The 24,724-nt window shown below is 45.5% G+C and overlaps 1 protein-coding gene across 1 annotated transcript in view; it reads right to left on the bottom strand.

The window, feature by feature from the left end:
• TRPC5 (transient receptor potential cation channel subfamily C member 5) overlaps positions 1-24,724 on the bottom strand; it is a 168,256-nt gene that overhangs the window by 86,534 nt on the left and 56,998 nt on the right. The window contains exon 2 of the mRNA XM_056859397.1: positions 23,536-24,057. Coding sequence (XP_056715375.1) covers positions 23,536-24,057 — 522 coding nt within the window. The remainder of the gene's footprint in view (positions 1-23,535; positions 24,058-24,724) is intronic.

Raw genomic sequence — 24,724 nt, 5'->3', positions numbered from 1 at the left:
TTCAAAAGCGAAAGATTCATGGCCCTGGCCCAGGGGTCGGCAAAGTGCGGCTCCCGAGCCGCAAGTGGGTCTTTGGGCCCCTGAGTGCGGCTCTTCCCACGTGCGGGTGTGCAGGTCGCGAATGTCAGTCGAGACGGGGGGCGGGGGGGAACGAGACGAATACCAGCATGGCAGTACCAAAAGGGGGCGGGAGAGAGTCTGCGCAGGAGGCGCTCGAGTGACGAAGCAGCGACCGCGTGCCGCTGATGCTGGCGGGCCTGCTGTGGGGATCGGGATTTTTTTAAGTAGCGGAGGGAGTGGCCGCCGTGTCGATATTTGTACGGTAAGCCCAAGTTTTCTTTTAGGATTGGGAGGGGTTGTGACGGAGCATCCCAGCCTCTAATTCACATTACGCCAAAGGACGCGCGTCACCCGGACGAGGAAGCCCCGCGCAGCGCCTTTCTCTCCACTCTTGAGGCCACCCGCAGCCCGGAGGGGAGGGGGAGGCAGAGAGCGAGCTGCCCCGGCGGCCGCCACCTTCCCCCCCCTCCCTGCCGCGTGGACCCTCCTTCCTCCTGGGCTGGCAAGGGGAGCGCCAGAGCATGGTGCTCCCTGCAGTGTAGAGGGGGGCTTGCCAACGACGGAGGGGCCTAAGCCCCGAGGCGCCCTCCCTGGCCCCTCGGCCAGTTCACAGCACAAGTGGTCTGCTTTGAAAGACCTGAAGAAGGAAGACATGATGATTTTTAACACCTGGAATAGTATTCCTGACTCATATGATCAGTTGAAAAAACTAGCGTTTGCTGTTCTTTCCCTTTTCGGTTCTACATATTCATGCGAGCAAGCTTTTTCAAGCATGAACCTTATCAAGAGTAAATTGAGAAGTCGTCTTATTGATGAGAACCTGGAATCGTGCCTAAAATTAAAAACAACAACATACAAACCTGACTTACCCAAACTTTCCAAGGAGATGCAAGGCCATTGTTCACATAAAGTGTTTGTCAGTCATTGTCATGGTTTAATGTTATGGATACGTTACTTACAATTTAATTTTTATCAATAAATAAGATCATTATTAAGCATGATGTCAAGTTTTATTCAGTGTACCTATAGTTTAATTAAGACTTAAAACTTTAATTAAAGTTTATTAAGTTAATAAACAGTGTACCTACCTATATATTTTAAGTTTAAAAAATTTGGCTCTCAAAAGAAATCTCAATCGTTGTACTGTTGATATTTGGCTCTCTTGACTAATGAGTTTGCCGACCCCTGCCCTAGCCAGAGGACTTTGGGGAGAGGAATGTTCAGAAACCAGAACAGCTTTTTCTCACCAAAATCCCTAATGGGTTTGGATGACTCACTCTCCTTGACCCCCCTCCCCCAATAAGAGCAATGAGAACGTCATGTCTCCCTGTCATTCTGAAATGACTTCCCTAACGATTATTCTAATTTGGTATAGACTGAAAGAACTGTTGCTGAGTTTATTTAAAATGGATCACTCCGTGCTATTTTTTTTTTTTTACTTACCACTTGAAAAAAGGGGTGACTATTTGCTTAGGGGATTTGCAGGTGCAGAAGTCAGGCTGCGAATATTTCAGCACATGGCGGCCACAGGAAAAGCCTTATCTGTGATGTCTTTCAGCCCATGGAACTCAGGAGATGACAGGAGTGACACTCATGCCTTAATTTCCAGAACTTAATTAAGAATGGATGACATGCGTATGAAACATCTCTGGTCCTCTAGGGCACATGCTCTCTATGCATGCCATTGGTCAACTGATCCAGAAACTCCAGCTGGTGCAGAATGCCGTGGCGAGGGAGGCTTCTTACGGGGACCTCACTGCAGGCACATACTCAGCGGGTGCTCTACCATCTGCACTGGCTCCAGCTGGAATACTGGATCAGGTTTAAGGTGCTGTTTATGACCTTTAAAGCCTTACACAGTCTTGGACCTTAGTATCTGCGGGACCGCCTCTCCTGGTATGCTCCCCAGAGAATGCTAAGATCATCAAATACCAATCTACTGGTGGTCTCCAGCCCAAAGAGTGTCTGGCTGGCCTTGACCAGGGCCAGGGCCTTCTCTGGCCAGGCCCCTGCCTGGTGGAATGGTCTTTCTAACGAGACCAAGGCCCTGTGGGACAGAGCTATTCCACCAGGCCTATGGTTGAGGTCAGCTACAGTTTTCCTTATAAATGCTGGCCTCCCTACCTTACTCCACCGCTACCAAGTGTTACATCTTATTGCAGGATGTGCATCTGTTGGCAATGCCTGCAGGCCCTACTGTGGCCTTATATCACAATTCTATGTGCCACTGAGTAATGCTGAGTAATGATTTTAATATTTGTTAGGGCTGTTTTTTTAATCAATTGTTTTATGTGATTTTGTAGTTTTATTGTATATTTACTGCTATGTGTGAGCCGTCCTGAGCCTGGCCTTGCTGGGGTAGGGAGGGCTATAAGAATGACAAAATAAATAAACAAACACCCAAACAGCTTCATTCAGCTGGAACCTGGAAGGAACAGTCAAGGTGCATTGGGACAGACAGGATGCCTGATGGTGGATTCAAAGTATGCCGTGTGCTAGCAGAATTCCCGTGGGTTCACCCCTCAAGCAGCATCCTTCAGGGTGCATTCCATGATATTAATTTATATTTGTAGCAAAAAAAAAAAAAGTGCCTAGACTCCAGATAAATTAAAGATAATGCAATTCCTGAAGCACATTAAATCAAAATTATATTGTAATTTTCATTAATATGACATCATTGTTTAAAAAATAGTATTGCAGAATTTTAGGATTACAAACCAGAAAGTTCACTCATATATGTAGCATATTATTAAATATTTGAACATTCCTAATAACCAAGGTAATAGCTCCATTTTGATGAAAGAAGCGGCAAAAACAGGCTACGCACCACACTAAGCCTTTTCACATTCTCTGCCCAGGCACGCAGAAAAAAAATGACTTTATAAATTAACTTTTAAAAATCTGATCAGAGTTAAGCATGCTCCAGGAGTCAGGGAATGTCGGAATGTCGAATTTCAGTTAAAAGAAAAAGAAGTGAGGGAAATTAGCCTGCTCAACCCCCTGAGATTTTCAAGGTGGGGGTTTTCTAATCCCCCTTCCCCATGATTCCTTGTGGGCCTCCATTTTGCTATATGGTCCCATAGTTATCAAACAGGGTTGCACATAGAGTTCCCAACATCCAGCTGGGGCCTGGAGATCTCCTGGAATGACAGAGGATCTGTAGACAACAGTAATCAGTTCCCCTGGAGAAAATAGCTGCTTTGGAGGGTGGGCTCTAGGGCATTATACCTCATCAAGGTCCCCCCTCCCCAACCCAGCCCTTCCTGTATCCACCCCAATCTCCAGGAATTTCCCAGACCAGAGTTGGCAAGCCTATGCACTAGGATCTGAAGACCCAGGTTCAAACCCCCACTCTGTCATGAAATTCGCCAGGTAACCTTGGGCCAGTCAGACCCTTTCAGGGTAAACTGCCATACGGACCTGCTGTAAGGATAAACATGGTATAGGGAGAACCATGCATGCCCCCAGGAGACCCTCGGGGAAGGGTGGAATAGACATGTACTAGGCAGATAACAGGGAGAAATTCATGAGGACCAGAACTCTGGCGATGGAGAAGCAGTAAAATGTTATGGCTCTTAAGGAATTTATGGATGTAAACAATTTTTGCATTGGAGGAGAATCGAAAAAGCCAGAAACGTCATGGGGGCGTGGCGAAACGACTGAAATTCAGCCGGCTAAGTCGTCTTCTGTCTCCAATACACAGCCTTTGTGGATAACTTTCCTGCAATAGCGATAAGAGAATTACAGGAACTCTTAACCACTTACTTCGCATATTGAACTCACCCTGGGCTCATTAGCGAAACTGTTTCTTTTCCTCATCGCTAGGAAACTTTTTTGCCTTATTGGATAAATGACCTGCTCAACAATTGCTGTAATAGTATATTTATTGTCTGTTAGTGTTATAGTGGCATTTGTGTTTAGTATATTTATTGTGTGTCAGTGTTATAGTGGCATTTGTATTAGGCTTTTTGAATAGATTTTTGCACTGCTTATTTTGTATGCTGCCAGCTTTGTTTAGAAATTCATGAGCGCCCGTAGGTCTATGTTGACACGACAGCCAGGTTGGAAGGAGTGGAGAGACAAAATACTGGAGCTTGAGGGCATCCAATGAAGTTGATGGGCAGTTGATTCCAGACAGACAAAGGAAATACTTCTTTACACAAGTGATTAAAATGTGAAATTCTCTGCCAGAGAATGTGGTGATGGCCACAAGCTTTAAAAAGGGGAATTAGACAGATTCAGGGAGGTCTAGCAGTGGCTATGAGCCATGGTGGCTACGAGCCATGGTGAACAAAGGGAACCTCCCTGTTCAGAGGCAGAAAAGATATGAGGAAGTGCTGTCAAGTCACAGCCAACTTATGGCGACCCCGTAGGGTTTTCAAGGCAAGAGACGTTCGGAAGTGGTTTGCCATTGTCTGCCTTCGCGTGAGCTGAGAGAGTTCTGAGAGAACGGTGACTGGCCCAAGGTCACCCAGAGGGCTTCATGTGGAGGAGTGGGGAATCAAACCCGGTTCTCCAGACTAGAGTCCGCCGCTCATGGGGAGGACTGGGGAATCAAACTCGGTCCCCCAGATTAGAGTCTGCCGCTCTTAACCATGGCACCACGCTGGACCAATATTACATGGCAACATAAGGGGCCCTTAAGAGCAACTGGTTGTGAAAAAGTATGCTGGAGTACATGGGAAGAAGAAGAAGAAGAAGAAGAAGAAGAAGAAGAAGAAGAAGAAGAAGAGTTGGTTCTTATGTGCTGACTTTCTCTACCTCTTAAGGAAGAATCAAACCGGCTTACAATCACCTTCCCGTCCCCTCCCCACAACAGACACCCTGTGAGGTAGGTGGGGCTGAGAGAGCTCTAAGAGAGCTGTGACTAGCCCAAAGTCACCCAGCTGGCTTCATGTGGAGGAGTGAGGAAACCAACCCGGTTCACCGGATTAGTGTCTGCCGCTGGAGGAGTGGGGAATCAAACCTGGCCCGTGAACGCACTAGCCACTTACCTCGCAAGTTACACGCGTCCAGTATGCAAGTATCCAAAACGCCTTTCAATTCCTGTTCCCACCGCGCCTCCTTTCTCCGCTGCATCCGATAAGCCTGAAGACCGGCACGCTCCCACGCATGCCCAGTCGGCGCTCCAAGCAAGGACGGCGATTGGTCAGCGTTGGCGGGGGGAGTGCGGGGATTGGCTGGCAGCAGGAAGTGGATTTAATACTCATTGCATGTTCCCACTTTAAGGCTCCGGAGGTGGAAGACGTTTTATTTTTTTAAGTTCGACGAATAAGCGGATGCGCTTAACGCGGAGGAATTGTGTTCGGGAGACGTCCTCGGAATCCTTCGGGTGCGATGAAGTGGGAACGTGCAAGGAAAGCCCGCGGAAATCGGAGCTGCAAATGGTTAAGTGCCGACACGGCCCCGGTTCTCCAGATTAGAGTCCACCGCTCCAAACAACTGCTCTTAACCACTACGCCACACTGGGCTGTGGGACTGATCCAGCAGGGCTCTTCTTACGTTCTTATGTCTTTTGCTCACGTGGAGCGGGTTCCCAATCTCAGGACCACGAGCCGGAGGTCAGCACCACTGGCTATCCAGTGTGTCAACAGCTCCCGAGGCATGAAGGAACCGGCCCCACACCCCTTCATCTTATTCCTATCGTGAATACCCAATTAGCTCCAGCGCTTTGCAACTCCAGTCCGTTCTGAAAGTGTGGGAGAACATGGTGCGCACGTACAGAACACTGCCAGATGGCAGTTCCTGGTCACACTTTCGGTTTATTCACGTCTGTGCTGCCGTGAAAACAAGAGAGTAGCATTTCCGAACGGCATCCGCTTAGAGATCGGACCGAGCATCGTACGGTGGTGCCTCGCAGTTCGGGGTGGGGGGCAGTATCTGGTCAGTTGGGGTGGAGCCTAATGGGGGAAGAGGGGCATAGCTGATAAGGCTGGGGGTACTGCCAAGCTGCGTTTGTTGGTTCAGGGGGTGATCTGAAGAACACGGAAGGGGGGCTGATAACTAGGGTTGCCAACTGCCAGGTGGCAGCAGGAAATCCCCTGCTAATTCAACTGATCTCCAGCCGCTAGAGATCAGATCACCTGGAGAACCTTCTTCCAATTAAAAAAATCTGGAAGAAGGTTGTGAGAGAAACAAATAATTTGATTAACTGTGGAGTAAAAAGAAAACCATTATTTTGCTTATTGGGAATACCACCCAAAAAATATGAATGATAACGATAGAATTATTTGCCAGTAAAGTTTTGCTGCTGCAAGAATTGGGATAGCTAAAGTTTGGAAACAACCACATAAACCTTCAATTAATATCTGGAGAGAGAAATTATGGTTATATATGAGGATGGCCAAATTAACAGATTTCCTACACGGGAAAGATATGGAAAAGTTTAAACGAACTTGGTCCAAGGCCGCCTCATATTGGGATAAGTTGGCAAAAATGGATTTTATGGTTATAATTAACGAGTTATAGAAATTAGAATAATTTTATACCTTTGTATTTTTAAATATTAAAAACTGATAAGACACCGCTACGGAAGTCGGGTGAAGGATCACTGTTATTGGTGGGTGGAGGGGGAGGGGTCATTTTTTTTTTGAATATTAGAAATTTTATAATTAAGATTGTAATGAGTAAGACATATTGATACCCTTCTGAGTTTGTATTTTGTATTTTGTGTTACTTAACTTTTTTCTTTGTATTGTTTTTGTTTATAATTTGTTTATTTTTTTATTTCTGTTAAAAAAAACCAATAAAAATTTAAAAAAATTAAAAAAAAAGATCACCTGGAGAAAAATGGCCGCTTTAGCAATTGGACTCTATGGCATTGAAGTCCCTCCCCTCCCCAAACCCTGCCCTCCTCAGGCTCCGCCCCAGATATCTCCTGCCAGTGGCGAAGAGGGACCTGGCAACCCTACTGATAACCTTACCAGTCACCAAGACCAGCAGAAGATTGTAGGGTTGCCAACTGCAGTTTGGGAAATTCCTGCAGATTTGGAGGTGGAGCCTGGGAAGGGGGGAGTTTGAGGAGGGAGCACAGCGGGGATGTGATGTCATAGAGTCCACCCTCCAAAGCAGACATTTTCTCCAGGGGAAGTGATCTCTGTAGTCTGGAGATCAGTTGTAATTTCAGGAGTTCGCCAGGTCCCATCTGAAGGCTAGCAACCCTAGAAGACAGCCTGGCCCCATGAGCACAGTCCCTCAACCTGAAATGCCAGTCTGAAGCCCTGGCAACATTATGGGTATGGCGCAGCCCTCCTGTGGCTGCTAGGAGAGGTGGAAAGGAGAATGCAAATGTCTCTCAGATTAATTTAGGAGGTTAACCTGGATGGCCTAGGCTAGCCTGATCTCATCAGAACTCAGAAGCTATGTAGGATTGGCCCCGGTTAATACTTGGATGGGAGACCACCAAGGAAGTTCAGGGTCATTATGCAGAGGAAGGCAATGACAAACCACCTCTGTTAGTCATTTGCCATGAAAACCCTACTGGGTTGCCATAAGTTGGCTGAGAGGCAGTGACTAGGCTGAGATGCAAAGCCTATAGGCCTTTCGAGGGCTGCCAGCCAAGGGCTGAAACCAGCCCAGGAGTTTTTAGGGGCAGGACTATGCATCATGCATCATCATGCAACACTGCAACGTTACTTCCAGTCACGTGACCAGAAGCGATGTCATTTGTCACCATGAGACTCTAGCAATCCCCCAAATCTTTATGGTAAAATGTTATGTAACTGGAAGTGATGTTGTGTCTTTGCCATAACAGCACTTATTTCTTCCGCTGCTGCACCAGGCAGCGGTGGTGGGTGGTGTGAGGAGATCAGGTCCTCCTAGTCTTGACTGACGAAGGACAACTATGATTTTCTGGTATCTGTCCCTGTTAAAACACTGTCCTTGTTCTACATATATTTAGTTTTTGTTGGGGGGGGGGACACCTTTTAAACCATTCGTTAGGGTCCACAGTCATAGCCCCAGTGCCAGTTTTCATGTTTTATCCTGTTTCCTTCTGGGGGAGGGGAGCTAGATGCATCTTCGGTCGACTGCCTGCGCATGAACTCAAAGGCACCGTCATGTAACTCACAGCCTGCCTCTTGAAAGGCTGCAGATGGTGAAGTTCATGTTGAACTGTTCAGCACAATAACACATTATAGGACAATTATGCTTTCCTTGTGTATTTTTAACCAAAGGAACATTGAAGTCACGTGACTCAACCATGCCTGTATTTTTTTGCTCTTCCTCTAAATACAAAATGGCAGGATGCGGCCTCCCTTTCAGTGCCGCTTGTTTAGCAAATGATTATTAATTCAGCAACTATTAATATTTATATAGCAGAATTACTATATAAGCTGCTCATGCCCATGCTGTTCCCCCAGTCCCAACTCGGTTGCATCCCAACTCAAGGACAGCCAGAGGCTCAGGGTCACAGTACAAATCTGGCATGCAGAAGGTCCCCAATTCAGTCCTAGGCAGGGTGGATTTGATTTAAATCATGGTTTTCTACACTCTTTTATGGCATGCTGCCATTATAGGTTTTCTCCTCCAGGGACAGACTAATATGATCTCAGGCTATACACACAAAGATCCCAAGACTTGCGGCGTATTCTGCTCAAAAGGTTTCACTTTCATTTTTACTGCTTGCCCCTCCCTCCTCATACTTAGCTCCTTGTGCAGATCTATTCCACTCCAAACAAACTTTTGTTCATTGAACTTCTTGACACTCAGCACTTAAGGGGTAAGGGGTTGATTCTGTGTACATAGATTTACAAAGGAACAATGGGATAAATGTCTTTTTCTCAACTCTGTATGTTTATTTTATAACATTTTTGCTGTGAAGATGAGTTACCATATGTTATCTCTGCAGAAGGGTTGCCAACCTCCAGGTACTAGCTGGAGACCGCTATTACAACTGATCTCCAGCCGATAGAGATCAGTTCACCTGGAGAAAATGACCGCTTTGGCAATTGACCTCTATGGCATCGAAGTCCCTCCCCTCCACAAACCCCGCCCCCTGAGGCTCCGCCCCAAAAATCTCCCACCAATGGCAGAGGGACCTGGCAACCCTACTCGGCAGACAGAAATTCATAGTTTTGAGAACTGCAAAACCAAGTATCTGTGAGAATATCTTCTAGATAGAAAAAATGCCCAAAATAGCCTTACAGTAACCACTGGAACAGCATGAGATTGTAAATGGATGAATGGAATTCATTTACCAAAAATTTAAAAATTGTATGAATATACAACCTCATGATACATAATTAAAAACTAATCCTTATTTCATGATGAATAACCTTTGGACTATAATTTATCTTAAACAGAAAACTATCTTTAGATATATTTGTCCTCAAAAGGCAAGAAGTGGACACCCACCTCCTTTCCTCCCACCATGGCGACATGAGGTGAGGCATCGTGTGGTCGAGGGGAGGGGGGGCAGCCTACCCCTCTGATGGAGGGAGGGAAATATCAGGCTTCCCGCTGGCTGGCCACTGGGGCTTGGGGCATCTCCGGGTGGCTGGGGCGGGTGACAGGGTTGGGTAGGGCCCCTCTAGCTCTGGCACCCTAGGAGATCACCTAGTAGATGAGCCTGCTCTGCTTACATGGTATTGATTTTTACCTTTACAGCCCTAAAGGGCTTGGGTCCAAAGTATCTGAAAGATGGCATTTACTTGTATGGACTTCCCTGCAAGTTCAGGTTGTCTGGCAGGGCCCTGTTGTGGGATCCTATCATGTCAGAGACAAAGCTGGCAATTTGGCTTTTACAGTTGTCCCTCCAAGGTCTAGAATTCATTCTAGTTCAAGGTACAGCCGCCCTTTTTCTTTGACGTTCTTGTGGCAAAACCTCAAAACGTATTTCTTTTTCAAACTCTCTTCAATGTTCAAGGGTGATTATGGTGAAGAGTACATTGAAGAACTTTGAAACTGACTTATATAGATTTCATGCATGCTGCCAATTGATTTTATACTGCTGCTAACATGAACACAATATTTTTCCTTTTATTCTGTTTACACTGCTATCATCCAGTGATTTCAACAGACTTTTATACTGATGCTAATGAGGTTTGTGTGTTTGAAATGCCTTTGTTCTGTTCTGTTTTACATTGCTTTTATGTCATCTAATGGTGCTTTTCTTTTTTTTAAATCCATTGCTTTGATTCTGAATACTTCTTGATGATAAATTTTCTTCTCTTTTTAGATGTATTATCTATTTGAACGCAGTGGTTATATGGTCTTAATTTCATGTATTATTTCCTTCTGTAAGCTGCCTCGAGTACATTTTTGCAGATATGAATCCCCTCAATAAATAATTTTAAAAATTCCTGGAGACATGGGAAAATCATGCATGTCACATGCTGCCCAATTTCTCAGTAAGACATAAACTTTCCTGATGTCTTGATCAATGTGTATAAAGGGATACTGGCCAGCACTGAATTTTGAAGGTGGTGGAAAGTTCCATACACTCGAAGCCAACTTATGGCAACCCTGTAGGGTTTTCAAGTCAAAAGCCAAACAGAGGTGGTTTGCCATTGCTTGCCTCTGCACAGCAACTCAGGACTTCCTTGGTGGTCTCTCATCCAAGTACTAACCAGGGCTATCCTTACTTAGCTTCTGAGATCTGACATGATCAGGCTAGCCTGAACCATCCAGGTCAGGGCACTGAATTCTAGAAGCAGCAAATTGCTCACCCACACAACAAAGAGTGTTGGGGTACATTAAAGACTAACATATTGATTGTGAAGCATTGATGCAGGATGTAAGAAAATGGATTCTGGATCCTGAAAGTTTGCTGCAACACATTTTTTAGTCTTGAAGGTGTCACAGGACTGTTTGTTGGGGGCCAGGCACTCAATTTTATAAAATCAAATCTCTATATTGAATACAAAAATATAACTTTTAAATATAACTTCCTGTATTTTAGTTTATTTGTTTATTTAGAACATTTGTATCCTACCTTTCTGCTCAATTAAGGCCTTCAAGGAAGTGAACAACACTCAAAAAGCTTTAGAAGCAGTACATATATATTAAAAAGAGCTATTAAAGACAACCAAGAAGGAGGGGCAGTAAGGGGACACCAGATGAAATGGAAACGTCTTTGCTTGCTGACAGCAGACAATGATTGAGGGGTAAATTCTCTGGGGAGGGAATTCCATAATCTTGGAGCTTCAACTCAGAAGCCCCTTTTTCAGGTTGCCACCCATGTAGCCTCATATGGCAGGAGCACCCAAAGAATGGCCTCTAACTATGACCATAGTGGTTGGGTTCATATGGGAGTAGATGTCCTTACGGTATGCAGTTCCCAGGCCATACAGGGCTGTTTGAATCCCCATACCATGTATCCTAGGTAGGGCTGCCACTTACCCTCCAGTAAAATTGGTGGTAGGAGGGGGGAAAGGGGGGAAGCCGGTGCTGCATGCACTCTGAAGTAATTTCTGGCTGAAAACCAGAAGTGATGGCACCACATCATAGTGACACTCTAGGAATCCCACTGGTATTTAATGAAAATTATAATCATGCCATTCACGACTTTCTGATGTGGACTTATAATTATATTTTTTAAAACTGCTGCTGTAACTATGGTAGTCCTCTCATCACAAAAAATATGGACACAGCCCTGATTGGAGGGACTACTGTGAATTGCTGCTCTAGGAAAGAAAAAAGGTAGGCGACGCCATCTTACAGGACTCACAGAAAAAAGATATCCTTGGCTTCCCCTCAAGAAAACAGAGCCCATGCCAGCGGGGAATTTATCTCTGTGTGCTCTACCGCCATCCTTCATGCGCTGGTGACATTTTAAAAAGTCCTTTTTGTAAGCAGACAGAAGTGCCCCTTAGAAATTCTCTAGGTTTCCTCACAGCCTCTGGGGGGAGTCCAATTCAACTAGCAATGGTGGCAGTCTTGACAGATTCAAAGCACTGCAGAGCTTTATACGGCACCGCTGAGAAGAATGTCTGTATAGAGATGAGCCATCTCTCTGGTGTTTTTATATAAATAAAGGTCTCCTGGAAAAATTATAGCTTAGCTCAAAACTTTTATCTTTGGAAATAACTCTTGAAGCTCCCCCCCACACACACACACATGAAATGCAATGAACATGCAGGAGGAAAACCGCCAAAGATAAAATTATGTATGCTGTATGATGGGTTTTTATCTGTTGCTGTTGTTTGGGCTCTTGCTGTCAGAAGGACATCTCCCCCTGTAATTCTGCAGGTCCCCACTTATCTACTCCATAAAAACTAGGAGAACCATAGCTGGAGACAGGAAATCATCCAAGTTAGACTGGAACAGAACAACCATAAAAGAATGTCTCAAGAAGGCTTAATAAATAAGTTTAGATTTCAACACCTGTTTAATGAATTTGCTGGTCAGATGAAAGGATTCCAAGGTCTTCGTTTTGGTCCTTTCGCATGCAAGGATGCCAATCTTAGGGTTGCCCCAAGCAGGTGCTCCCTACTGTGGCTCAGCTGGCCAGCAAGGAGGGGAATGGCATCAAAAGAGGGGGGGCATCAGTAGCATCCCGATGCACTGATGTCATTCCCCATGTGCCCAGAAGTAACATCAACACGTTGCTGGCAGAATGCAGAGGCCCACACTTATCTGCTCCATGAAACCTAAAAGGAGAACCATAGCTAAGGGCAGGAAATCGTCCAAGTTAGACTGGTACAGAACAGCCAACTCTATGATTCTATGATGCTTTGGTACTTGGGCAAAACGGCATGGTTGAACCACAGAGTTTCACCCAAATGCCAGAGTATAGTTGGCTTTGCACCAAAGCCACTTTCAGTGTGCACAGGAAGTGATGTCAGCGCATTGCCAGTGAGGCCACCTTCAACCCGGTAAGTCCCCCCCGCCCCCACTAGGTGCCAGGAAGGCAGGACATTTGGCCTTTTCTGCATTTGAGATAATCACACATGATTATTCCTGTACAGTGCCTCCATTATTTGCTCTACTACACACAGAGTGTTTATTGTTATAGACGCTGAAATGGGCATATGCATCTCCTGTGCATACCACAAACACAAACTGTTTGCTCCAAGATAAGGATATGTGTTGATACAGCAAATTTTGGGTGAGTCCAAGCCACACAAAAGAGGAAGCCAAAGTCAGTCAAAAATATTGTTATTGAAGCAACAAACGAAGCTTTTTCCACAAGGAAAGGACAATCTAGAATTCATTTTCACCATTTCCCCAGAGCTTGTCAAGTGCTTCATTAAACCGAAATCACATTTTTACTTCTAGTTCATGAAACTCAATTATGGGAGGACAATTCATAGGACAGATTTTGTTCTTTTAATCATTTGTGGCCCTTCCCCTACCTGCAGACTACATGCCTGCAGTTTAATCAGTTGTTGAGTTCATATAATAGGGTTTGAGTTGCATTACACTGACTAGGCCACATAAACGAGGAGAACGTCTTCCACCACTGATGGCAAGAGAAGACAACTGGCAACAATCAGGTTAGGAGTCACAGTCAACCATCTTTTCCATAGGTCCAATGAGACCGTGGACAAGTCAACCATGACAGTCCGTGAGTTCTTCCAAGAGCAGTGACCGGTGAAGATCTCCATGCTCAACTCCAAACCATTTGTGTTTTTGCAAGCATCACTGTCCAACGCTCCAAAATGTTTAATGGACATTGACGAGTGTTTGACAGGACACTCACAACATTCTTGCATATGCACAGACCCAAGTGCACAGCACTTCCTTTTCAGTTCCAGCTTTCCCTTCACTTTTACTTGTGTTTTCATATAATGGTGAAGAGAGCGGAACCTCTTTCATTCAATCCATTCCCCCTAGTCCAAATAAATAAAAGGGATAATATGAACGGGAAGCATGCTTACTTATACTCAGCATGGATGAGAACAGCCTTTTCACTTCCTTAACCATAAGATCTATTGGTCTTAAGGAGCTCAGCTCTTGGAGGAATGGATACTCAATTCATTAATGCATGACCATGTGACGAGAGCTAAACAACCGGTTTTGTAGTGTGAAGGCCCTGCATTATTATTTTCTGCATCATGCCAGATTGTTTTGCAAACAATTTATGTCCTTCCTAACTTCTAAATAATTCATCAGATACCCTCAAAATATTTGAAATTCAAGGCGTGCATCCATTCCATGTAGAAAACAGCTTCCAGCGCCAGAAAGAAAGAAGGGTGAGCTTTCCATTTGGAATATCAACGTTCATCAACCAAGTCCTACAGAAATCACCAAAGGGCATGTTCTCATGTTTCCTGTATAATTGACTCTCTGTCACTTGAGCAAAAAGGCAATTTGCTTTCTAGGTTATGTGTGAGGTTTGAAAAACAAATATACGAACACATTCCCCCCATTTATAATAATATTATTGACTCTGAACATTTCCCCTCCGTGTTCAGAACTGTAATTAACAGGTCCAGTTTGAGAAAGAATCTGCCCCATTAATTTTCAAAACAACTAACTCACCCCCTGGAAACAGACATATACATTTCAAAGCAAGTAACAAATGACAACATTAGAGGGATGCAGTTTTAGTGAAGGGGGTAGTGGTTCTGCATTTATCTTCTGAACATTCGACAGAAACGGTGGCATGAGCAGGCAAATGAGTTCTCAAGCAGGACCAAGGATTCACACCCTGAACTGGAGCACAGACTAACGCTGCAATCCTGTTCGTGCAGAGTTAACACTCCCCTTAAATCACTGGAGTCAGTGGTCTTAGAAGGATGTAACTCTGCTTTGGATTGCATTATCAGTGAAATCAGTGGAACTTGCTTCTGAGTATAATTAGGGTCTGACTTCAGGCTATCCTTTCTCAAAAGTTCAGAATCCATAAACACCTCTTCAGATCAAATCATCTATACATCTAACAGTGATGTGTGCCCCATCCGCAGATATCTAAATCCGCAAACTGGGGCCACACTGACACTAAACAGATTTTCCTGCAAACTTGGGAAAGTCCCCAGGTTTGCAGAGAAATCTGAAGTCTTAAAAAAATACATTGGGACTTTATCTCTGGAGAGCTGGTGGTGGTGGACACTGGGCTCCAAGGTGAGTGGTGGGGCCTGGAGCCAAATTGAGCTCATTAATGGGGGGGATTCCCCCCATGAGTCTCACAGGTCCCTCAACTCATAAAAAATATATCACCTAAATAGGATATATATGACAAATATGATCAAGATATACCAACATTTTATTAAAAGTACACCCCCTACCTGTTCCCATTTACATGTCCTGTTTTTGTAGAAATGGTCCCTGTTAAATCATTATCCTTATTTTAGTGTTCTGGGGATTTAACTGATATATATAAGGTGAGAAAAAGATTGTAACATTTTGCTAATTGGAAGTGCTTCAAGGTTTCTCTCTGTTGCTAAATTAGGTCATTGAATTGAGAATAGATGCTGCCAGACGCTAGTGCCAACTAGGGTTGCCAACCTCCAGGTGGGTCTAGAGATCTCCTGAAATTACAGCTGATCTCCAGATTACAGAGATCAGTCCCGCCAGAGAGAATAGCTGCTTTGGAGAGTGGACTGTATGGCATTTCACTCTGCCAAGGCCCCTCCTCTTCCCAAGCCCCACTGTCCCTAGACTTCACCCCCAAATTGCCAAGGATTTCCAACCCAGAGTTGGCAACCCTAACACCAACACGTAAATGCACATGCCTGAACATAGCAGGAAGTGCTGCTGTTGTTCCTACTCCTTGAGTAGGGCTCTTCCCACCTCTATGCCATGAACAACCTAGCTTCAGACTAGTATTAAGACCATCCTGCCTCTCCCACTCTAACATTCAAGAGAGCCAGTGTGGTGTAGTGGTTAAAAGCGGCAGACTCTAATCTGGAGGACTGGGTTCAATTCCCTGCTCCAACATATGCAGCCTGCTGAGTGACATTGGGCTAGTCAGAGATCTCTCCAAACTCTTTCAGCCCCACTCATAAGGTGCCTGTTGGGGGCGGGGAGGTAGGACACTTTGAGACTCCTTTTGGTAGAAAAAAGTGGGGTATAAAACCAACTCTTCTACTGTAAGGAAGATAATCCCCCTCAGTTGCTGCCAGCTGGGATTTCAGAATCTGGTGTAGGGCTGAGCCTTGAGATCTCCCAGAATTAAAACTGATCTCCAGATGACAGGAATCAGATCCTCAGGAGAAAATGGCAGCTTCGGAGGGTGGTCTCTATGACATCACATCCCCACTGAGCTCCCTCCCTTCTCCAAACTTGCCTTGCCCAAGCTCCGCAACCCACATCTCCAGGAATTTCCCAACTCAGAGTGGGCAACTCTAGTCTGGTGGCTGGCTTGATGTGTGCCTTGCCCTCATCCCACGGGTCCTCAGGGTTTCCCATCCCCATTGTTGGGATGCAGCCATCCCTGATGCTATCAGAAGGATAGCCTTTCAGCCTCACCTTTTGCCTCAGTGACAAGACATAGGGTTGCCAACTCTGGGAAATTCCTGGAGATTTTGTGGGTGGAGCCTGGGGACACTGGGGTTTGGGGAAGGGAGGGGCTTCAGTGGGGTATAATGCATAAAGTCCACCCTCCAAAGCAGTCATTTTCTACAGGGGAAATGATCTCTGTAATCTGGAGATGAGTTGTAATTCCAGGAGATCTCCAGGCACCACCTGGAGTTTGGTAACTCTAAAAGGATGGCCAGTTGTCTCTCAACAGGCTGTGCCTGCTGCCGGCCCAAATTTCAGTTGGCCGCCTCAGCCTCTTGGGGGAAGGCAAGTGAACTGGTAGCCATGGCCCGCTTGGGCAAAGATCCCTCTCGACATTAAACTCCCATGTCATGCACTCCTTACCACTTCACACATCGACCTGTTCAGCTGGGTTTTGCCACTCATAACATGTTGCAGGGGGTTCTGTTTTTCTTATCTATCTTTAACCTAAAAAAAAATCCATTTATCTTTAAATTTAACTCGTAAGGACATAAGAAGAGTCACGTGGGATCAGACCAAAGACCCATCGAGGCAGGCATTCTGTTCACCCAGTGGCTAACTAGCTATCTCTAGAAAGCCCACAAACAGAAGGCCTGCAACAGCATCCTCCTGCCTGTGCTCCTAGCAATTGATACAAAGAGGCATACTACCTCTGGTACTGAAGGGAGCAAATATCCATCATGACAAGTAGCTACTGATAGCCCCCTCTCTCCATGAATTTGTCCACTCCCCTTTTAAAGCATTCCAAATTGGAGTTCCATCCATCCTGTATGTTCTGCCTTGACTCTCCCATCCAAATACCAACCAGGGCCAACCCTGCTTGTGAGAATAGGAGCATTACATAACGGTCCTCGTTTCCACCTGTGAAATACTGGAGGGTATGAGGATGTATTCAATTTTCTTATTATATCTAATGATTTGGATGAGACTATAAGCACCTACATTTTATGGAAGCCTTTTTAAAGGACAAAAACACTTTTCTTTATTTTCTAAGACTTGCGATTCCTAGAAAAGTTCTTTTAGTTCTCCAGAGCTCGTATGAGCCAAAAGCCAGGGATCAAATGCATTCTTTCAAGTGTGAAAGTAAATTTTCACACGGGTCCACAGGCAAACAGCCTCTGCCAAAAAATAATAAAAAAGCAATAAAGGTACATTTATGTAATCACAAATGCTATAAATGCAACTGCAGTGTGTAATTTTCCCTCATTCTGTCCCTTTTTGTAAATATAATTTATCGGTGTAATACAATATTGCATATTTTATATTTTATAAAATTCATGTGTGGCAATATTTCTTAGTTAATTAATTAAAATAGTTATATTCTACTCTCAGAGAAAGCATCCTGCATCGTCTCTGCCCCTAGACTCACCATCAGGCAGAGAAAAAAAGAGGTAACATGATGGTGGACTTGGTGGCACAGCTGCCGCTTGGCTGAGGCTGTGGGACTCCACCTCCCAGTAACCTGATGCCTTCAGGAACTAGTCATCAAGAGGTAGGAAGGAAGACATCCTGGCAATGGAGATACTTCGATAGCAGGTCTTGACAGTCTCATGGGAAGTAGGTCAGAAGCAGATAAATTGTCAAGCCTAAAGCAGCAGGGTTGGCAACTGGCAGGAGCTTCAGGGATGGGGTAGAATTGCCAACTCCAGGTTGGGAAATACCTGGAGATCTTTGGGGTGGAGCTTGAGGAGGGTAGGGTTTGGGGAGGGGACAGACTTCAATGCCATGGAGTCCAATTGCCAAAGCAGCCATTTTCTTCAGGTGATCTCTATCGGCTGGAGATCAGTTGTAATAGCAGGAGCTCTCCAGCTAGTACCTGGAGGTTGGCAATTCTAGGATGGGGACATGGTGGGGCCATGGCATTGTGTGTGCTGCAACCTCACTTTTAGGGGAAACCCAGAAGTGGCATACAGTAGCTCTAGGAATCACAGTTCCTAGAGTTACCCTACTCTACCCAGGTGGGCTGGCAGCTATTTAAAGGACCACCACAGGAGGCTGAGGAGAACTGCCTCCAGGGGTCTTTGGAAGAAATCTGGAAACGGGGACAAAGAGTGCTAAAAGTACCTTCCTCCTGACCAGAAAGAGCCACTTGTCCTGTCCAGGAGAAACAGTGAACTGTCTATAGCAGCCCTTTGCTGACTGCTGAAGGATTATATACAGTCCCCAAAAGCTGTAGAATCAGGGCCATATAGCCATGCAGCACTGGTCAAACTGACACTGCTGCCTATTTTTAGTTCCTTTCTGTTTCACGGAGATGGGAGAGTCCTTCATCAGCAAAAGCAAATATTTCAAATGCAACCCATCAAGGGCAGGGATTGCTCATCAATGTCTCATCGGCACAGACACAATAATATTTGGGCCCTGAGTGGCATCCAAAACATGTAGCCATCGAGGCTCCTTCACTGTGACATCACAGGGCTATTAAAATCCTTGTGGGTGCTCTGTACGTGTTCTCAGGGGAAAGTCTACTTAGATGCAATCAGAACCATCCAGAGTTCTTTGGGAAATTATCATGCAAAAGGAGGGGGAAAACCATTTGGGCACCCAGGCCATTTGGGAAACTGACCCACCTAATCTCAGGTTTCCAAACTTACACAGGACTGAAAAACCAGACAGAGCCACATCTACACCTTGTATTTGGGGGCCACTTTCAGCCCTGCTGAAAAGTGTCTTCCTCTTTCATTGATCAACAGCCCCTGTGGAAATGTTCACCTACACTGGGGTTTTTCACTGCATGGGTGGCAGGAAGATCCTACAGTGTTTTGGAGCATCCAGATGATACCATGGCCAATATGGGAATGACCTGGCAGGCTCCTTGGGATGCCAGCCTCTAGGTGGGACTTGGAGAATTATCATCTCCAGGCTGCAGAGATCAGCTCCCCTGGAGAAAATGGCTGCTTTGGAGGGTGGACTGTATGGCAGTGTACCCCCCTGAGGTCCCTGTCCTCCCCAGGCTCCACTCCCAAATCTCCAGGAGTTTCCCAACCTGGATCTGGCAACCCTACCCCCAGCAGGTAGCCAGGGGGGACCTGGCAACCCTTCTGGCTCCCCATAATTTCCCCTTTTGAGACAAATTAAAAATGAACCTATAGTAACTGGGCTCAAAGTAATAACTGTGGGGTAGCCATGGGTACAGCATCCATCAGGACGCTTCACCCACAGACAATATGAGGCAGAGGTAAGCTCCACCTCCAAAATGGTAGGGCTAAATGAAGCTCCGCCTTCCTTACAGCATGGCTTGGCAGGGAAATGGAAAGGAAGGGGAAAGGAAGGGAGGGTTCCAGGCCGGGGGAAGCACAGGAATTGCAGTTGTGTTCCTGCTTGTGCAGATGTGACAGAGAAAAAGAAGGGCAGAAGTGGGGCAGCTGCAGTGAAAGCAGTGGGGGCGAGCAAGCGTGGAAGCTGTTTTTGCCTGTTCCCACCCCACTTATTGCTGCTGCCCAGGCAGGGGTGTGAGAGCATCCATTATCTGATAGGCTATATCCTATTGTGAGACCACCCTCATCACTATGTGATCCCTGACTAGCTGGGACCCCCAATATGTCAAAGCAAACGGACGAAGAAACTGGGCAAAAATATTTTAAGACCGTCCTCAAGCGCTCTTTTCATCCTGAAGCAGGAAACTGGAGAATATTTGCACAGCTTCACAAAATACAAGTCCTTCTTTTCTGGATTTCCTCAAGCGTGCGTCACTTTTTGCCATACCTTTAAGGTCATTGGCTTTAATCCCGTGCACCAAGGCAAGAACCACTTGACCTAAATTATCCCTGACAGATGACTGCACGGACGCTCTTGTCAAACCTCAAAGGAAAAATATTCTACAAATTTCCTGGGCAAATTGCCCCGTAGTCCATACAATCGTACCAACAGGATGTTGTTAATACTTTTGTCATTTCAATTTATTCTCCTGCAACTTAAATCTATGGCCTCTTATCCCTCCCACTGTAGCATTAAAGAATGCCCCCCCCCCCATTCCTGGCACCATATGGATCAGTTCAAAACTATTTCCATGGTACCCCTGCCTAGTTTTCCCTACCTACACTTATTGTTTGGAGTGCAAAACAACATTTTTCTTCAACATTTCTAGTGAGCTCTGAGCATGCACCAAGGAGGCTGCCTGTGACAGTCTCTATATGATTTACTGCTCTGGTCTTATCTCTGCACCTTTCAGGGGAGTCAGGCGCATCTCTGCTCTGAGTATGAGCGTCATCATTCAAACACCCTTGCTGCAAAGCCACAAAGGAAGCTGCTTGTGGCAACTCTGCATGAATCACTGTTCGGGGCTTGCCTCCTTTCAGTGGGAATGTATGCTATGAGAGATTCATGCAGAAAGGACGGAGAACTTCTCGGAAGACGTGCTATTCTTCACCTGACTAAAACTAAGTGTGTTAGAAGTTTGGAAACTGTCAGAAGTTTTGGGAAAGGGCTCAGGGGCCGTTACCTCTAACTATAAATCACTCACAAAGGTGGGCATGCATTTATCAGGATTAATAAATTAAGTTCATGAATACAGGAACAAAGGCATCCACATTCCCATCCACTTTATTTTGCTTTCTTCTTCAGAACCTCTGCAATGCGGAGAATGCTTCTCCAACAGTTTGCTCCTTCTGGCAGACTCCCAGTCTTTAAAATTTGTCTATATATGGAAAAATGGCTACTCCTGCACTACGGGAAGACAAGTCATCACATTGCGAAAATCCTAAGTCCTGGGCAAAGGAGGAAGATAATTCATGCTAAAAAAAACTCTAGATAGTTGTCATTAAACACACACACACTTACTCACACACATACATAGCACCTTGGATAATTCAGCCCTGGAACCTGTTTCTGAGGGCCAAAGTGTTAGGGAAGCAGAATCTTTGTACCCTGGATACCAGTTGTAATTCCAGGAGATACGGACATGAAAAATCTGCAGATCTGAGCGCATGCGCACACTGGAGTACAACAACACATGTGCTGCTGTGGAAAAGGCTTGTGTACTCAAAGTCCCAAATGGAAACAGCCTGGGAATTAAGACAGGCCTATAATTTCAAGCGTCACTGCCCTCCAAATACTTGTACGTTTTTCTCTCTTAAGGTAAGCTCTTGAGTGTGGGGGGGGGGGGGAGTTCTGCAGGCTCAGTTTGAACTAGAGAAAAACCATTCTGTTCAGCACCTACACTATGGGATAATACCTGTAATGTCACTGACAAACCTCCCCACCCAATTCTCAGAGTAGTTTTGCATCTTAAAAAAATGCTTCCAAAATTTTTGTACTGTGAAGCATGAACAGATATACCAATGAATTTATCTGTGCTGCAAGGTGAGTAACCCACTTGGTGCCATGAAGAGTGGCCCAAGACTGAAGGCTGGCATAGCTCTTTGGCATGGAAGCAGCTTGCCAACTCAGAGATTGTCTTTGCTGGTTAGTACTTCTACAGCACAAGCTGTGAAACTGCATTCGCACCAAGGAAGAAGAACCCACCGGGATCATTATTCCAATGTCAATCTTTCCTAAGTATGCCAAAGGCCTAATCCAGTTTTATCAACCTCACAGTGACAGTGGGAAATAAAATTAAGCATAATTAACCATTTTCTCTTGGTACATAAACTGGTTCCTAAGATTTTCTTGTGCAGGGCTGTCAAGATAGGATTATGCAAATCAAGAGGACTGATCGATCAGGGGACTGGAGCAACTGCCCTATGAGGAGCGGTTAAAACGCTTAGGGCTGTTTAGTTTGAAAGAAGGCGGTTAAGGGGAGACACGATAGAGGTCTATAAAATCATGGATGGTATGGAGAGAGTGGGCAGGGAGAAGCTTTTCTCCCTCTCTCATAATACTAGAATGCGGAGTCATCTGCTGAAGCTGGAGGGTGACAGATTCAAAGCAGATAAAAGGAAGTATTTCTTCACACGACACGTAGGGTGAAAACACATGGTCGCTTTAGCCTCCTTTATTCCCTGTTTTAGCCAGGATTCTGCCAGGATCGAACGCACGTTCGGCGAAAACGCATGCGTTCGATCCTGGCTGAATCCTGGCTGAAACAGGGAATACAGGAGGCTAAAGCGACCATGCTTTTTTGCCCATAGTTAAATTGTGGAACTCCCTGCCCCAGGATGTGGTGATGGCTGCCAACTTGGAAGGCTTGAAGAGGGGAGTGGACATGTTCATGAAGGAGAGGACTCTTCATGACTACTAGTCAAAATGGATACTAGTAACGATGCATACCTATTATTTCCTGTTCAGAGGAGCATGCCTATCATTATTAGGTGCTTTGGAACACAGGCAGGATGCTGCTGCTGCAGTCGTCTTGTTTGGGGGCTTCCTAGAGGCACCTGGTTGGCCACTGTGTGAACAGAGTACTGGACTTGATGGGCCTTGGCCTGATCCTGCAGGGCCTTTCTTATGTTCTTAAGGGGTGTGGCTATGTAAACAGGAGAAGGAATGGCTTTTTCACTGGCTCCCATTCAGCTATATGAAATAAAAAACAAACATACTGCAATCGGGAAGAGGAAAATATATTTTGTTCTATTATATGCTCCAGATGTTGGGGTCAACAGGAGGCAAGGAACAGGTTTTATCTCCACTTCTGTGGCAACCAACCCCATCACTTTCCCCCAAATAATGGCTGCCATTCATTCCTATGAGAAAAAATGCTGCATTTGGGGATGCAGGCGCACTGAGGTTAAAATGTACCCTCTACATCTGTCGCTGGTCTATGTGGAGAGAAATACTACAGGACAGTGCATGACGTGTTACACATCCCTGGGGTCATTGCAGCAAACCGACATATTACCTATCACGAGCATTTGACTGAGATCATAATAAAACTGGGTGGTGTGCTCACATACTCACTCACACATACGCATTTACACCCATTGCATTCCAAGTGCTGGATACAATGGAATGGTTCGAGACTATGGGTTGGACCCATATATATCTTTTTTGGCTCCCAGAAGACATCCCTCCCTGAGAAGATGACTTCTGCTCAAGGAAGTCCATCTCTAGATCTTTAGCCTCCTGCTTCTGGTAATGAATTCTAGCCAAAACATTTCCATCGCTTCTGTCTAACCCTCTGTGCCTCCCCCCCCCCAGGAAAACAGCCCTTACCTCTTTCTGGTGATACTTTATTGCTACCTTTAGCTTTGCCAAATCATGAGATTTTTGGGGGTCCAGCTCCTCGCTCTGATCATCCCTGTGGTTCAGAATGATCTCCAGCTCCCTGGAGCTCCGGGCCTGATCCAGAAGGTCCTTGGCAAAGCGTTTGCACTGCTGCGAAAGCTCCTCGTATTCCGCCTTGAACTCGTTCTCCACTTTGCTGAGCTCTTTCAGCTCCCAGCCCAGCCGGAAGGCTGTCAGGATAGGGTCTTCGCTAGATAAGGCAATCAACGATGGGCTGGCCAAAGCTTTGTAAATGTTCAGCCTTGACCTGGAATGCCTCAGGCTGTCCACCTCGGAACTGGAGACGCATTCCACACAGTTGCATCTGATCTGGTGCGGGCGCGGGATCGTGACCCGTCTTTGGACTAGCAGCTTGATGATTTCGTAGTTGTTGGTGTGAGCAGCCAGCATGATAGGGGTGATGTCAGGGGTGAATTCTGAAAACTGAGTGTCCATCATCAGAGTGGGGACCTACACAAAAGGTCAACCAGTCAGTAAAGATTTTTATTGCACAAGCTGTAAACCACGGCTGATCATTGTCTATTCTGCTTAAGACAAAACACTCTACAGTTACTTGAGGCAATACTTCAGATTTGATTAGCACTACAAAAACTGTTATTACATCCATATTCATCAGTAATGCCAGTAGGGTGAAGTGCTAGGGTAAGGGACTTAAAACTGGGCAGATCTGCATTCAAGTCCCTCCCTGTTCAGCAACAAAGCTTGCTGAACTAGGGCTCCCACAAGAGTTCCCAACAGCACAATGCCACTTCCAGAATGAATCTGGAAGAGACGTCTTCACATTGGGGTGACATTCTAGGATTCACTGAAACTCTATGGTGAAACCAGAGTTTCAGTGGAATCCTATGGCATCACTTTGACTTGATAACGTCACTTCTCTGTGTGCCAGAAGTAACGTTGCACCACTGAAGCAATGGCAGCTTGCATCCCCACCCCCTCCAGAGGCTCCCACCGGTTGCTAGAGCTTGGCTGGCAACCCCTATGCTGGATTATTTGGACCCACCGCATAGGGCTGTTGGGAGAGTAAAAGTGGGGGAGTCGTGTACACTATCCTGAGCTCCTTGGAGAAAGGGTGGGATAAAAATATATAACAACTGTTGGTAGTTTATTTATCGTA

Source organism: Euleptes europaea, chromosome 13 (genome assembly GCF_029931775.1).
Source record: "Euleptes europaea isolate rEulEur1 chromosome 13, rEulEur1.hap1, whole genome shotgun sequence".
In the NCBI taxonomy this organism is placed as follows: Eukaryota; Metazoa; Chordata; class Lepidosauria; order Squamata; family Sphaerodactylidae; genus Euleptes; species Euleptes europaea.
The sequence above is the reverse complement of the archived record's forward strand: the minus strand, read 5'-3'. Positions and strand labels throughout refer to the sequence as shown.